The sequence below is a fragment of the Sander vitreus genome, chromosome 3, assembly GCF_031162955.1.
Source record: "Sander vitreus isolate 19-12246 chromosome 3, sanVit1, whole genome shotgun sequence".
In the NCBI taxonomy this organism is placed as follows: domain Eukaryota; kingdom Metazoa; phylum Chordata; class Actinopteri; order Perciformes; family Percidae; genus Sander; species Sander vitreus.
Window position 1 is genome coordinate 8996075 of NC_135857.1, and position 17473 is coordinate 9013547.

The following is a 17473-nucleotide window of genomic DNA, read 5'->3' on the forward strand; positions in this document are numbered from 1 at the left end:
TCATCAATAAATGCAAGTGAAGCCTGTGAGGAAGGCTAATCGAAAAATGTACAGCCCTGCTTTTTGTCTTGGACAGCTGCATGATAAACCATGACGGCAATACCAGCAGTCTCTTGGGTAAGAAGATACAGACTTAGGAACAAGGAAAAAAGAGCAACAATATCATCACATACGATATCAATATGTCATGGAAAAACATGTCCTTAATTGTAGAGACTGCTAGCAGCTGGATAAATGACAGCCGCAGGGTCTGCTAATTGAAATGCCACCCACTATACTGCAAATAATGTCTGACTTCAGGAAACAACTCCAACTGACTCCAATGACAAATTACAGTGAAATGAAAAGTGACTTTTTCCATTTTAGTAGCCAATTCCCCTCAATATAATCTGTCCGTTAAATCTGAGGCTACCACCAGTTAGCTTATGTTAGCACGAAAAACTGAAACCAAGGGGAAAACAGATAGCCTGACTATGTCTAACTGTAAAAAAAATCTGCCTACCAGCACCTCTCAAGTTTACCAATTAACACATTATATCTCCATTTAATCCAGAGCTACAAAGATTAATCGCCAACAGATAATCGATTAATCGGTTTTAGTCATTTTTCATTTATGAAAAAAGATTATTATGATAATGGCAGCTCTGTACATGGGCGAGAACCTCCAACCTTTAGTTCTCCCTAAAGTCATTTGAATTGGTTGTACCTATGATGGCAACCCACTTTGTCCCTGTCCTTTTATAACGGACTTCAATTCCACCACTTCTCTGAGGCTGCATCTCACTTCTCTTATTTGATATCTCCTCGCTCCTCGCTTCTCGGCTGAACCGGGAGTTGTTCTGGCGCTCCTTCTTGAAGGGCGTCTCAAAGCTCTTATTCCTGCCCTGAGGAGGAGCTAGCATCAGGGAGGGATCATAGAGGAGCTATAGGCGAGGATACACGAGAGCAGCCTTCCTGGAAGCCGTGCAGCCGAAGGAGTTGCTAACTCCGCCCAAACATCTGACGAATTAATGTGACGCTTCAGACGAAAGGACATCTCATCAGCCTAAAACACATTTCCTCTCTCCTCCCGTGATAACCTCGCATCGCTCCCGTGATCCCTCTGTGGGACGGACTAAGAAGGCAAGGAAGTGAAGCAAGTGAAAGAAACGGGGATGCAATTTAAGGGAAGTGAGATCCAGCCTGAGACTGATAAATAAGATGGAGATTAGAGATGTGTCTGTGTCACAGTGACTCACCTCCTGGCAGTACTGCAGCACACCCTCTTTGGTTCCTACGCAGCTCTTGGTTCCGGATGGGTCGGGTTCCCAGCGGCCGGTCTGAATGTTGACATGCATGTTGAGCTTTCCGCAGAACATCGCCACCTGTGGCTCGGCCACGGCAAACCCTGTGCCTGCATTGGCTGCTAGTGCCTGTAACAATTAAGACAGAGAGAGAGAGAGAGAGAGAGAGAGAGAGAGAGAGAGAGAGAGAGAGGGAGAGAAATGGGGGTTAATGCATTCAATCATTATAGAGCCCATAAAAGCTGAATAGTATTGTGGCTGACTTAACTTGAGACATGTCTGCCCCACTTGCTTTTCCCATAAAGCTGTCATGAGCCTGACTAGGGGTGTTACGATACATCAATCTGAATCGATATACATCGATTCAATGATCCGCCATCCAATATTACCAATGCAAAGTGAAAATATCGATACATATCGTCCGTAACATGCAGCATCATTTTACATTCCCAAAATTATATTTATTCTTTTTATTAAAAAAAGAGTAGTTTGTTTTAAATTAAGATGTCTGGTAGAGCTCAGTAATGACATTGTCAAATCTTATTTGAGTTGCTATAAATGGAACTGTGTTAAATGGGCTCATGCATCGTCTCGTATCTGTTGCAGGCCCCTGAACTGAAATCGAAATCATATCGTGCCAGACTTTGTGATATCAGTAAATATTCTATCGTTGTCCAAAGAATCGATATAATATTGTATCGTGACAAAACTTGCACCCCTAAGCCTGACACAGGAGTCTGAACACATACAGTATGTTTCAGCTCATGTACTGCAATGGGTAACCGTGCTAGATGTGATGGAGCATCAGAACTGGCTGTCAACGCTTGGCTGCTCCTGCGACTCAACTCCACAGTGCTGAGAGAGCAGAGGGGCTCAGACAAGAGACAAATTAAAAGCACCTCGGGAATGTTTGGCTAGGTTGATGGTTAAACGAGTAGGGGATTGATTGGATTTGTGCACAAGGTTTGTTTTGTGCTCTAGTGCCCATTGAGTGACTGAGAGGCTGCACACCGAGAACAGAAGGGGAAAAACAATCCCGCAGTCCGCCATGGCTCATCCAGGCCTCCTGGGACCAAAAGTTTTCCACAAAGGATGGCTCATTTCTTCTTCAACACTGATGGAGCATCATCCACTAGCCTATATATGTGCTGTACAGACACATGTAAACAACAATGTGATGTAATGTAAATATGTGTTCTGAGCAAGCTTATAATAGTTTTGAATTTTCAATTAGTTTTTATTTTATTTTAGTTGTTACTTTTGGATTTCATTTTAGTTTGTTTTTTTTCCCCAGAGTGTTTAAGTTGAGTTTCAGTTTTTACAGAGGTTTAGTGATAGATAGATAGATAGATAGATCGGATAGATCGATAGATAGATAGATAGATAGCTCGATTGATAGGATAGGATAGATAGATAGATAGGATTGATAGATAGGATAGATAGATAGATAGATAGATAGATAGATAGATAGGATAGATAGATAGATGGATAGGATTGATAGATAGGATAGATAGATAGGATAGATAGATAGATAGATAGATAGACAGACAGATAGACAGACAGATACTTTATTGATCCCAAGGGGAAATTCAAGGTCCCAGTAGCTTAAAGACATCACACACAGCATAAACAATAACAAATCCACATGAATAGTATGGACAATAAAAGAAAAGATACTAAATAAAAAATCCCCATGAATGTACTAAGGGATGTATAAGCATGAGACACTTGCAGTGACAGGGCAGGGACTGACCCTGTGATTCAGAATGCATGGTAAGGCGCTCTATGAGAGTGTGTGTCATGGTGGTAGTGCAAATAAGTCCAATAGTGCAAGGATAAAGTCTAGCGACCAGCATTAAATATGGACAATAGTTTTAGTTTTTATATATTTAGTTTTACAGTAGTTTTATTTAGTTGTTGTTAGAGCCAGAAGTATTTAGCTATACATACAGGATACATGGTTAGACAATAACCATGTTTAATGTTTAATCTTTGCACTCTTAGTGTCCGATGTGAGGCAGTTACAGCACAGCGCCATCTCATGTCAGGTCCGTTCACTTCCCGTGGTTGTTCAACGTCATGAGAGTTAACAGAAATCTGGCTGCTTTCTTTTTTCAGTAGAGATATGTTAAAGTGCTCATATCATGCTCATTTTCAGGTTCATAATTGTATTTAGAGGTTGTACCAGAATAGGTTTATGTGGTTTAATTTTCAGTAAACACCATATTTTTGTTGTACTGCACATTGCTGCAGCTCCTCTTTTCACCCTGTGTGTTGAGCTCTCTGTTTTAGCTACAGAGTGAGGCATCTCACTTCTGTTCCATCTTTGTTGGGAGTCGCACACGCTCAGTAAGTTCTGCTAGCTTGTGTTAGAATATATTTTGTGAAAGTGTTAAGAAGAGGTTTTAGATTTCATGAACCTGACCTTGTTGCCTCCACTTCTCTGGGTTATGAGAGGCCATCTAGTTTTAAAGTGATAAGAGTGTGAGATATTGCCTGAAAAAAAAGGTCTTCTCTGATCGGGGGGGGAAACGGAGGCAACAATGGAGCAATGTTTTGAAAGCGCGGGATTTGTGACACAGAGTATGGAAATGATCTCGGCTCTCATGAAACTCCTTAAGTTTGCAGGAGATTAAAAACACACAGGTGTTCAAATCCAACAATAGCGACTTATCTCTTTTGAGCTGAGAATGGGAGAAGTCATGGTCGTGTTTTCATACAGAGTTTTACAAATCGTTAGGAGCCGGCTGGAGCCAGAAGATCTGGACTGTATCCAATTGATGACAGCACCACCAGAGGATGGGATGGAAGTGAATAAATAAGACAGTATTTTAACTTAGGGGATCAGATGCTGGGGGAATCTTTGACTGATCGATAGGTGAAAGATAGACCTGTATACTATTTGATCCGTATGCATACGCTCTTGTATTCTGCGATATCATTCACTAAAGCTTGTTATTAACTTTAACTGGACGAATCCTGAGTCTTATATCTCTGATCTACCAGTAAACGAATACTATTCAGAGTGTAGTGACCATAGAATTGGAGTCAGATTAAGTCTGGCCTTTTTAGGGCCAGACCGGTCATCGGTCACATTTTAGAATAAAATCCTTCACTTGTCAGTTGCAGAGTAGGAGGGAGTGCCACGCTAGCAGCAAGGCGAGCATTATAACGTGTGTTACAAAGTGACGCACGTTCGTCCCTGAAGTAAAGGCTGGACTACAGCAGAGCTGTTTGGAGCAGTTTGTGAACAGTGTTTTCTGTTGGAGATGGTAAGTCCCTTTGGGGTGGACTTTGGGCTTTTTCACTTTGTAAACCTATAACGTGCAAAAAAAGAAAAAAAATAAATAAAACATAATAAAGGAAAGGGAAAAAGCCAAAAAGCATAATATGAGCACTTTAAAGCTAAACAACTAAAACGGAAATTTGTTCTTTTTTAGCCTGGTAATATGGTTTCAGTTCAGTATAGTTTTTGTTTGAAGTTTTTAACACAGTAAAACATCTTCACATTCTATAATGTTGTGCTTTTTTTGTAACAAAGGGGTGCCACAGGGTACGTGCCTATCAGTCACAGTGTTGTCTTCTCAACATGGTCTATAAAAGGTTGCCATATCGCCTTCAATTTATTTAGATTCCCTCTGAGTGAGAATTTAACCTTTTCCAATTGTAAAAGATGCATCACCTCTATCAGTAATGTTAGATGGGCTGGTGGGTTTTTCTGCTTCCAATTCAGTAATATTAACCTCTGTGCCAACAGTGTCACAAAACGCATCATATCATATTGATTATTTGACAAAAACTGTTGTGGCTGCTTTTGTTTTTCTTTAAGTTTTTCTTTGTTTCACTTTACTAAATATATTTTTTTTTCACTGCTTATTTTCGTTTTGGTTTAACCCTGGTTCTGAGATACCACAGGGACAAAGATTATGGGATTTCCAACCAGATTTCCCCATCTTTGTTTACCTCCCAACCCTCTGAACCATAGACTGTATAGCATTCATGAGAGGACATCTGCTATCTGTCCCCCGTGTTGTCCTTCCTGTCATCATTTACTGAACACTGCAGTTCCTTCAGCAAGCAGGAAGCAGGAACACCCAGTCTACCCACCGACTGTCCAAAACTACTGTGTAATCAGCTTTCAGATGACACGGTGCAGTTACTCATCAGCTCCTCATTAAGACAATAAGTCACGACTGCCAGTAGTGTAGTCTAATATATTGTAGTGGGTATACTGCACTGTATATTGGCCAGAATGGTGGGGGGGGGGAAAGCATCAACGACTTCATTTCCTGTACATTTCCGGATACACTTTTATGCACCAATTTACGGTGGAAATCCCTTTATTTAGACTATGCGATGAAGAAAAACACAGATGACAATTCAAAAATATATCAAAAATATAATGGAAAGTATGTTGTTGCGTGTCATTGGGCATTTTTAAGTGGGTATATGGAAATCATAGAGCTTTCTTAGTGGGTATAGTGCGTACTACACCACTAACTGATGCTAGGGGTGTCACAGCACAGGCAACTCTAATGAACCAGTGAGGCCATGTAGCTCTGCATGCCAAACTATCCCAAAAGACACACTAGGGAGCCTCCAGACAGGAAGTAGAATGGAACTGATGCCCTCTTGATTGTCATAATGTCATCATGCTGAGTAAACAGAGAGATCAAAGGAATGAGCGAGGAGTGTTGGACTCAAATGTCTGACCATTCGCTGCGTCCCCAGCCCTGAGGAGACGCCGGCAGAGGCAGAGGTGTCCTCTGCAGCAGCAGAGCCACGGAGAAAAAAAAAAAAAAACAGCTGAAGAGGAAGACTTGAGTAACTGTGTTAGACAAAGCTCTCCGTCTGATAATAGGCGCAGAACAGAGTAGAGCGAGGACAAAACAAGTGCTGTGTAATCAGCAGTTGGCTTTAGCGTGTGATGAGCCGCAGAGCCAGCCAGAGCGGAGTCCGCACGCACGCACGCACGCACGCACGCACGCACGCACTTGATTTGAGGCACAGCAGCCTCACATTCAACCTCATTTCCCCTTCCTTCCTCCATCTCCATGTCTTTGTGCTGCACTCCTCCCTCTGTCTGCGTCACCACAGCCTTGTTTGCTCTCCTCCCTCTCATTCCTTTGTGAGATTGACTCAGGTTGTATGAGAAGCAGAGAGGTGGGGAGGAAATGAGGGACTCAGAGAAACATGTTAGGAAGGAAGACAAGAGTAGGTAGTGACAGCCTGACCACAACTAGACTCTGCGGCAGTGAAAAAACAAGTATCGGGGCCTTCTTTACGCCCCCTTGACTCCACTACAGAGATAAAGTCTCAGTGGGTCTTCAATTCTTCAAGTGCAACAATCGCAGGGGAGGCAGAGAGGAGGTTTATTATACCACTGCCTTAAAGGTCCCATATAGTAAAAAGTGAGATTTCCATGAATTTTTTTTAAGCCGGTTGAGGTGTTATATAAATACTGTAAAAGAATCAAAACGCTCAATTAACAGAGAACCGCACACAGCCCGTATTCAGAAACTGTGCGTTTAAACGAGTCGTCAGGACTTCTGTAAGGTTGTGATGTCACAACTATACTATATACATATATATATATATATATATATATATATATATATATATATATATATATATATATATATATATATATATAGGTAGAAAGTGCCGCCACAGTGCCGTTACAGTCATTCCCCGACTGCAATGACGGTGCAGAGACTCTGAGAATGCAGAGGCAGAAGACCCGGAAACGCTGACCAATCAGAGAAGACTGGGCTTTTTTGGAAAGAGGGCTTAAAGAGACAGGCGCTTAAACAAAGCAAGGGTGAATACAGGTAAATTCAGACAGACAGTGTTTTTTTTAACACTAAAGCATGTAAACATGTTCTAGTAGAAATTCCAAAATACAAGTATGAACCTGAAAATAAGCATAAAATGGGACCTTCTGTAGTCACATGCCTGTTTAGAAAAGAGCTGCTCTGGGTCACACTTGCACAGAGAGATCAGCAGAGAGCACGAGAAGTGACACACACAAACACAGAGGGCTTGAGGGGGAAACCGTAGGGCAGAGGAAGAGATTTATCTTGTCTGTGGTTCCTGTCTCATCACCAGCGATACCTGAACCACAAGGATGACTGGCCTCGGGAAAACCGACCGGACACTCACTTCTGCTGACTGTAACACAGGGACGGACTGGGGCTAAAAAACAGCCCTGGACTTCCTCCCAAATAGGCCCATCATCCGGCCATACGCCCCCTAGCCGTGCGCGACAGACACTAGCCAGGATGTCCTGATACTACGCCACAATACTGTAGCCTATGAGACAAGGTATTCACAGCAAGTAACATCTCAAAACCAATGATGACAGACAGAAAGTGCAAGATAGGATGTTTTGGTTCAACGTTTGGTTAAATTTGGTGAATTATTTAGCCCCCTTCCCTGTTTGTTAGCACGTTTAGAGTGGTACCAATGCATGCCTGATGTTTTCCCGTTTAATTCGATACCAGTCTTCATCCCAGCAGCAAAGGTGAGCTCACTACAACCTCTCATATTCAAGAAAGTGAAATCGCGGTCAACCCGCGATTCATTTCTAACGCGTTTAATGTTTCAAATTAACCTAAAAGAAATGATTAAACACGTTAAGTTTGACAGCACTAAATGGCACGATCATTTTCATAATCATGATGCACACCCATGTTGATAGCGGACTATGCAATTCGCTAAGATAGGGATAAAAGCAGCCTATTTTAATGTGTCCTGCTCCTGGTGCTTACCAGTACTTGCTGATGTGAAATTTACTCACGTCTAAGGCCGGCGACAGACTGAATGCGTGGCGTGAGCGTGGCGTTTCTGTTGCGTTTCAGCTGCGTGGCGTTTTCTATGTCTTTGCACACCACAAACGTGTCTGGCGCGGCGCTGCTGCTGCTAGCCTTGTCTGTACACATGTAGGTTTCCCATTTCCCCTGCACTCAAGCAGCAGTATACTTCATGTTAAACATACATATATACTGATTTGATTACAGCAAAGACAACGTTGGCAGTATTGACAGCAAAATAGGCTACAGTATAGATAGGTGCGACATTTGAAAATCGATAATTTTTTATTTTACATTTATATCTGCATTTATGTCAAAACCTAGGGACTTTCAAACATCAAAAAGTCATTTATTAATATGTATTTGTGTCAAAATTACATAGAAACATATTTTTGTATTCTATTTTGCCTGGAAACGCTTCCAACACGAATGCGTGTCGCATGAAAAATAGGCGTTTTCTGAGACGTGCGTGTCACGCAGGCAGTGTGCAAGCTCTAACCTGTTAACATGGGAAATAAAAACGGACACGCCACGCAGCTGACATGCTCATGCGACGCATCCAGTCTGTGGCCGGCCTAATGCTAATTTTCTTTTTTACACGTAGAATATAAGTGATCGCATTAGCGCCCCCTGCTGTTGGCTGTTAATATCGCTGCTTCATTAGACTTTTTTTTGTGCTAGCTGTGGGTCAGAGTTTTGTTCTTGTTTTTCTTTTCAATGTGATTCAATGTAACTGAACTCCTCCTTTAAGGTCACCTGAAATAACTCTTACAGTAATTTGCTTCGGCGGTTACGTAGGCTACGAAGAAAGCTCTGAGTGGAGCCTCCGCACAACCATAAAACATGCTTAAGACTGCATATCAAGTTTAAAGGTTTATATGACAGGAAGGGTTGGCTGGATCGCCTCAAGATCTGTAATCACATTTAATTAACTGGGATCAAAAAGATGAGTCACGGACATTTCGACAGGTTAGAGGAAGAGAAAGGAGTGGAATGTGGGTGTAAAAATACACAAACACATATCTTTTGAGATGGAGTCGACAGACAATGATAGTTTTCAGAGACCGGGTAAGAACGAGGTATTTTCATCTATTTTCTTTCCCCTTCTATCATGTATAAATGACTATCATGTAGAGCTGTATTGTATTAAAACATCTAAAGCTTTAGCAGATACATTTGTATCTGTTGTTGATCTACAGACTGGAAAAGCTCTGGTTTTGGTCTCGAATTCAGCACAGACACAAATTTACTGCAAAAAATATGCCGCCACACCTAACAGGCGCAAGTCATCAAGCATCCAGCTCTCATTACTGACTCACTGTGAGATGTTATATCACGTTTAAATGTGAACACCTGTTGCTAGGTGGAGGTATAGCAAGTCACAGGGAGAGACAAAAGAGGAAGAGAGGGAGTGGAAGTTGGGAAAAAGGGCGAGGCAGTGAGAGAGAGTGAGAGAGCGAGAGAGAGCAATAAAGCAATGACAAATGGGGTAAATAGACGACGGCAGCAGGGAACGCGCACCGATTGGCTTATGTCCCGGCTTGACATATTTTTCTCAAACGAACGCAGACTATAATGCAATAAAAGAGGACGTGAGGTGGCGTGAGTGCCGGAGAGACAGGCCTGCCACCGCAGACGCTTGTCAAAAGCTGTGTAGGCTGAGGATCATTTAGCACATTTGCACTCTTCTCTGAAAACACACACCAGTCTGTTGCTGCTTTCCCAGTCTGCCTCCAGCACACAAACATGTTTTGTTAGCCTGCTCTGTGCTGCGAGCCAAGTTTCACATAAAACAAGCTAAGGCAAGACAGTGCTAGTCAGAAAAAAACCACACACAAACAAACACACTCGTTTTTAATCTTGTAACGGATAAATATACCTTATGAGTCTGGATCTCTAATGAGCAACACAGACACAAGACACACACACACACACACACACACACACACACACACACACACACACACACACACACGTAAATCTGTCTTCATTTCCAGTGGAAAGCATTATCCGGTTACACTTAAAGCAGAAGAGAGATGTTATTTTGAGTTACCGCTCTTTTACTGTCTACATCTAGTCTGCATTACACCATCAAGCATTTTATGATGCGCATATGTATATATATTTAACTCGTTTTTTAATCCTCCCCGGTGCCACACCTTTCTTATCTTAAAAATAAATTAGAAGTGTGAGAGCCAGGTTGTATTTCTTGCAGCATTATTTCCCAGAGACTTTCATTTCTTGCTGAGTGTAATTGAAAGTGAGCAACGTAGATTGATTATTTAGCTCAGGGAATTTTTCAAGCTGTGGAAACAGGGCTGTACAGTAATAAAAAGGCAGAAAATGGTCTCTTCTATAATCCAAGGAAGTAAATGAAGCCTGGTATCGTCAACAATGATGACTGTACACAAACACCAGCAGGAATAATAGATAAAAGGAAAGAGCAACTAAGACTACTGGCTCAAACACACAAACTAAACACAACGAGGTTTTGGGAAAATCCCCCTGGACCGGTACGGGTCAGTTTTACATGACCTACCACACAGCATCTGGGCAGGATCCAAAGAAGCTAATCCAATCTCTGTGTGTGTGTGTGTGTGTGTGTGTGTGTGTGTGTGTGTGTGTGTGTGTGTGTGTGTGTGGTGTCTCAGGTCAACCACTCAGGGCAGCATGATCAGCAGTGTGTGAGCTCAGGACACACTACAGGAGGATAGTTGGAAAGAGGAAATAAGATAAATGAGCACCATGATGTTCAAAACACTGCGGTTTGAGTCCTGGCGATGATCCTCGAACACAAACACAAACACAGAGACTCTGAAATAGCCATAACAAACCATACACAGAATTCCTCTGTAGGGATGTAACGATTCACCATGAATCGGTTAAAAATGTTTAAAGATTATTAGGGCGTAATCTACTTTAGATGTCACTACGTCTTCTTAAGTCTGTTTTATGGTTCCGCGGGGGCTCAACGCAGAGCTTTCGCCGTAGCCTACCTAAGTGGCCTGATGTTTATAGTGTGCGCTGGTGTGTGTGTCGAGCCGGCATGTGTGTGTGTGCGTGTGTGTGTGTGTCGAGCCGGCATGTGTGTGTGTGCGTGTATGTGTGTGGGGAGTGGGTGATAGAGCGAAGGAGAAGTGAGATAGTGACGACGATTCACTTCGGAGCAAGTTGTGACTCTAGAGTCATAGTGAGAGTGTCTCCCCTGTTCTTTCTGACCACGGTGGGAAATGTGTAGCAGGAAAAGTTAACCCTCTCTTTGATTTCATGTTTATGGAGAAGGAGAACCAGGAAATGAGTCGGGGGGGAAATGCAACGCTACCAAGCCACGGCCGAGCCACGTGCGTCACCGTGACGTGTTGTTACATTTTTCGAGAGGTGCACGTCAGGCTACGGCGTAGGGTCCGGCCTAGGTTTGTGTCTCCACGTACCTACGCACGTAGCAACGGCATAGATTTTACGCAGAAGTATAAAACAGCCTTTAACTTACTTATTTGAAAAGATTTTTTTTAAAGCCATCGTGCGTAGTTTCTGTCTCCCCTATGAGGAATTCTAAGTAATGACAACAACACTGTTGTTGCAGCCACATGACACAAGCCTCCGGTGATCTTCGATGGACTCTTCAGAAGAGGTCATTATCTTCACTCGAGTTTCTGCATGTGAAAGTCGCCGGACGCCACAATCTTCTGAACATAGCCATACTGAGAAACACAGAGAGAGTTGTGTGGAGTTAATAGTCTTGCTTAGCTTTGTAGCAACTCGTCTGGCAATGGCTTGAATGTAACGGACGTTTTCATTAATATCAAAAAGTTACACACTAAAGCGTTAATGTCATTTTTGTTTATTTAAGATAAAATACAATTTCAGTTGCACTTTTGATGAGAGCACACATCAGTTGTTTTGCACAGTTGTTTATGGAAATAAAGGAATATTTTTCAGTCATTTGTCTGCAGCTCATTCTGGTAAACAAATCGTTTCGTGAACTTTGGAATGAATCGTGAGATAAGTGTATCGCAACCTCCCTACGTTGAATACAACAGCAGCTCATCTCCCAACCTTGTAGGCCTCACTGAGCCATGGCAACTAGTCTAATTTTGGCAGAGGTACAGTATGGTGAAGCCATCCTCACAGTCTGGGCCTGTATAAAAGCAGCTCCAGAATGAGGCACCGATCAGGACACGTGGGTTCCCAGAATGCTTAGTGTCCATGTGACTCTGCAGAGAAATGTCTGGCATCGTTAATCCACCTAATCCTTCCCTGTGGTGGGTTAATACTTAAACAAGATAGGCACACACACACACACAAACACACACTCTATATAATATATAGGGACCAAGAACTAACATTGATTTTCTTTTCTTATTGCGTTGACGAGTATTAGAGAGCAGTGTTCACTGCAATTACTGCATCGGGCTAACATGTGGAGGGGAGCAATTACAGCCTTCTTTATTAGCTTCTATTACAGTAAAGCATTTATATAACAGCTTTCAGAATAGCATGTTCTTGTTTATTGTGTCTTGCTTCTGCAACAACTGAATTTCCCTGTAGGCTAGGTTCAAAATGCCAAATATATGTGATTTAATGCCTCACAGAACAAAAACAAAACACAATATGTATGCAGAGGTTTGACCTATTGATCAATGAATGCTAATATTTCAGGTTGTCTAAACAGCCCTGTAGAAGAAAATTAATTACCTGACCGTTTTAGGGGCCATCCACACGGAAACGCTTTTTGGTATAAACGCACATATTTTGCATCGTTTTGGCCGATCGTCCAAACGAATCCCGTAAACGCACTGCCTGAAGACGTACTTTTTTGAAACCTGGTCCCAGGGTGAAAACGCCGCCCTCGCGGCTTCGTTTGGACGGCGAAGCCACACACTTGCGTATCGATGATGTCATCGCCACACCCCTCGACCTCTAGCCTTCGGGAAAGATCGTTTTGGTACGTGTGGACGTGGCCTTAGTCTCATTTTATCCTGCTATCCTCTTCCCTGTTCACCTATTATTTTCTCTGATCAACGAACTTGTAGTGTCTCCTGTGTTAATTAAGTCGGTCTGCCTTTTGTCTAGCCTAGTGTTAAAACAAAGCATTTTACATTGGTCAGTGTGAGTGAGACCTTTTGTTTAGAGACGGAGCCAGTGAATAAAACTCATCTGAACCAGCCACTGAATTGGATCTTTGGTTCCACACACGCAAACTACTTCTAGATGTTTTCAACTGTTCACAAATGGAGGTGAAAATGAGACGCTTTCATGTGCTTTATTAGCATCATACTGTGAGTATAAGTACAGAAGGACGTGGGGCAGTCTAGAGCTTCAGTTGGCTTCAAAGTGAGGGAAATGTACGGATTTGGTGTTTATTGATTCTCACGTTTAGGAATTCAGAGAGCAGATTAACTCAAGCTGCATTGATTGCAACGTCAGCTGTGACTTGAAAGCTGCTACGCTGTCGCTGCAAAGAAATGAGCTGTTTCCTACCATCCATGCTGCCGTTTTCTGAACACAGCATTGCTTTTGGTTCACTTTGTGACAGTTGTGCCACAGACACTATCACTAAAACAAACAAAAGATCTGTATATGCCTAGAGGGATTTGAAATACTGATTAGCATTCAATCTCTAATCACGTTTTTTCTTATTCATGAGCATAATGTGAAGCTGGTTAAGATGTTTACATGAGCTGACCGTGTTAGACCTCGCTGAGAATCACAATACAAAGTGATATATACGGGGTCAGCCCTATGTTCCCACATTTCTAAGAATTTTTTCTTCACTGAAAATTAGGCCCTATGTTCCCACCAGATGCGGAGCTGTGGGCGGGCCTGGACGGGCCTGGGCCCGCCCACAATGACAACTGGCCCGCCCAATCAGGAATTCACAAAAAGAAAATACTACTCTGTATAGTTAAACATGGATATTAGTACTGTATGTGGTGTATTTTATCTATAACGTTAAAAATACTAAAATTATAAGCATGATAACTATTTAAAAAGTTAAGTGTGTTGGTGTGTTTTCATTGGTCAATGCAACATCATCTGGCACGACCAACGGTAACGTTCGCTAGAAGTGTCATGGTATCTTGATTTTGGTTTAGTATGGCTAAACAAGTTGCACTCACTCATTTTTGCTGAGGTTCAGCACACAGAAAGGGGACATGCTGAGGGTGACTGTCTGCAGCTGGGTGTGTGTAAACTCTCGCTGTGTGCGGGGTGAAGTCTGTGTTTCTCCCCGCAGGTCAGAAGCAGAAGCTCTGGCAACTTTCTGTCGGTTTAAACCAGTCCGGAAGATGACGCACAAACGGAGGCAAATTCATGTTTCCTAGGAGGGCAAAGCCATGGCCTGCCCTTCCCTGCCTCTGATTGGCTTACTCTTGTATTCTCACCCTAACCTTAACCAATGTCCTTCCTCATGCCTAAACCTAACCAATCCAACAAACGAAGTCAGCGGGTACCAGCCAATCAGAGGTGGATAAGGGCGGGACATTCCTTCGCCTTCCTAGAAACACAAATTCGCCAATATCAGACCACTTTACGGTCCTCTTCTGCTCAAAATAAATGCGTCCAACGTTCAACATAAAGAAACACATTTCTACAGGGACAAGAAAACAATACATGAGATAAAATAATGTTTTGCTTAAGGTCAAAACTATGACCTAGTATGTTGAAAATACTAGGTAGTTTGTTGATATTTTGGCTAATTTATTCTAGTCAAATAATTATTGATAGTTAATCATAATTGGAAGTTGAACGAGCAGTATCTTGAACAACGAAAATAATAACCCATCTATAATGAATTCCCTTTTTCTCCTTTAAGCCCTGTGAAAGTTTTTTATGTTTCATCAGGCGACTCCAGACTGCTGCTCTAATATAATTTCCTGGATTCGGGACAACTGCTTTGATTTCGGGACACCCTAGATTCAGGCCCACCTCGACTTAATCCAGGCCCACCCATCTGTCCCGTTCTCCATCCGCCACTGATTCCCACAGCCCTATGTTCCCAGATTTCTAAGATTTTTCTTAAAATTAGGCCCCATGTTCCCTCAGCCCTATGTTAGGGTTAGGGTTAGGGTTAGTGTTAATGTGGGAACATAGGGCTGTGGGAACATAGGCACGCTCCCATGTATACAATACTAATGGATTCTAATCTTTTATATTATACTTGTTGTACATGTCCTAATTGCACTGTGGGTCGGAGAGAAACGTTATTTTCAATTGCTCTGTATGTCTGGCACATATTGCAGAATTGACAATGAAGTGGACTTGACTTGATATAACGTGCCATTCATAGATATGTATGTATGTAGGGACGAAAGCTGGTACTTTTAGAAGTGATTCATAAACAAGGAAAGTTTGAACCCAAGTATTAAAGTAGATATGAGGAGCTAATAGGTAGTGGCGGCGATAGGACAACTAACTCTTTGACTGAACAATTTAGGGCCACAACAAACCATCATTTTTATTATTAATTCATCTGACAATTATCTTTTTGGATTAACCGATTCACTGTTTAGTTTATGGATTGTCCAAAATCGTGAATGGCCATCACACCTTTTCCTAAGTCCAAGGTAAATCTTCAAATGTCTTGCTTTGTCCGACCAACAATCCAAGACTCAAAGATATAAAAAAAAAAAAAAAAAAGCAAGTTAATCCTATCATTTGAAAAGCTGGATCCACATCATGTTTCGCATTTTTTCACTAGTTTTGCTTGGAAAATGAAAATTGTTGTTGATTATTTCTGCAGGTTGATAAACTAATCATTTCAGCTTTAGAAGTGTTAGCTAGAGACTTAATAACAAGATCAGGAAATGACTAATATGGTTCATATAGTCACCAAAATATCAAAACAAATATCTACTCTGATACAGTATCAGTAGCTACTGTAGCACCCAGTATATTGCTGAATCTATAATCCAATGATCTCATTTTTGTATGAAAAAGTTTGAAAAATGAGACTAATATCTCTCTAATATGTCCATTACAGCCCATCATACAGTCATGTGAAAAAATTAGGACACCCATGCTAAAGTTGACTAAAAAGAGGAATAAAAGAAATCATCTTTTGGAAATTGATCTTAATGCCTTAAATAAAAAAATGAGGAACAATCCAATCTTTAAGGACACCAATTTTCTTTGTGAATGAATAATGTATCGTAAATAAATAAATGTTCTTCCTTAAAATACAGGGGGCATAAGTAAGTACACCCCTATGTTAAATTCCCATAGAGGCAGGCAGATTTTTATTTTTAAAGGCCAGTTATTTCATGGATCCAGGATACTATGGATCCTGATAAAGTTCCCTTGGCCTTTGGAATTAAAATAGCTCCACATCATCACATCCCCTTCACCATACCTAGAGATTGGCATGGGGTACTTTCCATAAAATCATCTCTCAATGCAAATCAAACCAGCTATTAGGCTAACTGAAATAAAACCATTCAGCGACAGAGGGACAGTGACATTTTCCTTAGTGACCAAACACCCCCACCACCTCCCACCCTCAGAAGAGCAGACAGTAAAAACAGAATAATGAAAGTAAAAGGTGTCACATTCTTAGACTCCAAAGGGCAACCCCTCACTGTAATGCAAATGAGCTCCTCTGTCTCAGTGAAACAGCCTTTTGTCTCCACCATTTCAATTGTCCCTATGAGTCACCGCTGCCACAGTTTGGGGAACAGTGGAGTCCAGTCACTTCCACTTCCCTACAAAGAAAACAACCTCAATCTGTGAAACTTAAAGTACCACGTGAACTCTGTGTGGGATTCCTCTTTACAAAGAGACGTCACTCACTTTCCACTTCCTCAAAAACCAGTCTCTTCGCTTGAAAGGGAAAATTGTAGGGGAATGTGCATATGTGATTACAAAAAAACAAACAATTTCTTTGAATAATCTTGTTCTTTGTTCCCATATCAAACATTTGCATACAGTTTTTTAATTTGTGCAAAAACAATTTACTAAAAACATGATCGGGGAAACTGAACTGTGAAATTAATTTGGAAGCTTGTGCGTGAGTCCTGTGTTTGCTGGAGTTTGAGGTGACATGGAGACGCTTCACAGAGAGCTGAACATAATGTTTCTGAATAGCGGTCACCTCTGCTTGGCTCATTAACCTCCCATCATTCATAGCCAGACGAGACCGGACAGAAGAGGAAAGTTCCTCTGTTGCTTCTGCCCCGAACTGTCACAGGGGAGCGGCCACACCACACCCCCCAACGCCCACCATGGAAGACAATGGCACAGCCATGACACGGCCATGACACGCCCCAGGTCAGATGGTAAGCCTATTTGTAATCCTTTCCGCTCAACCTGTGCTTGATTGAACATGCCCTTGTTAATGAGACTGTGTGGAGCTGTTCCAAAGCACAAAAACACTGGATACCA

At 41.9% G+C, this 17473-nt stretch overlaps 1 protein-coding gene across 3 annotated transcripts in view; it reads right to left on the bottom strand.

The window, feature by feature from the left end:
• The window catches only part of aplp2 (amyloid beta (A4) precursor-like protein 2), a 96460-nt gene that overhangs the window by 51618 nt on the left and 27369 nt on the right, over positions 1 to 17473 (bottom strand). For all 3 annotated transcript variants that reach the window (XM_078245887.1, XM_078245886.1, XM_078245885.1), the window contains exon 2: positions 1239 to 1412. In XM_078245887.1, coding sequence (XP_078102013.1) covers positions 1239 to 1412 — 174 coding nt within the window. The remainder of the gene's footprint in view (positions 1 to 1238; positions 1413 to 17473) is intronic.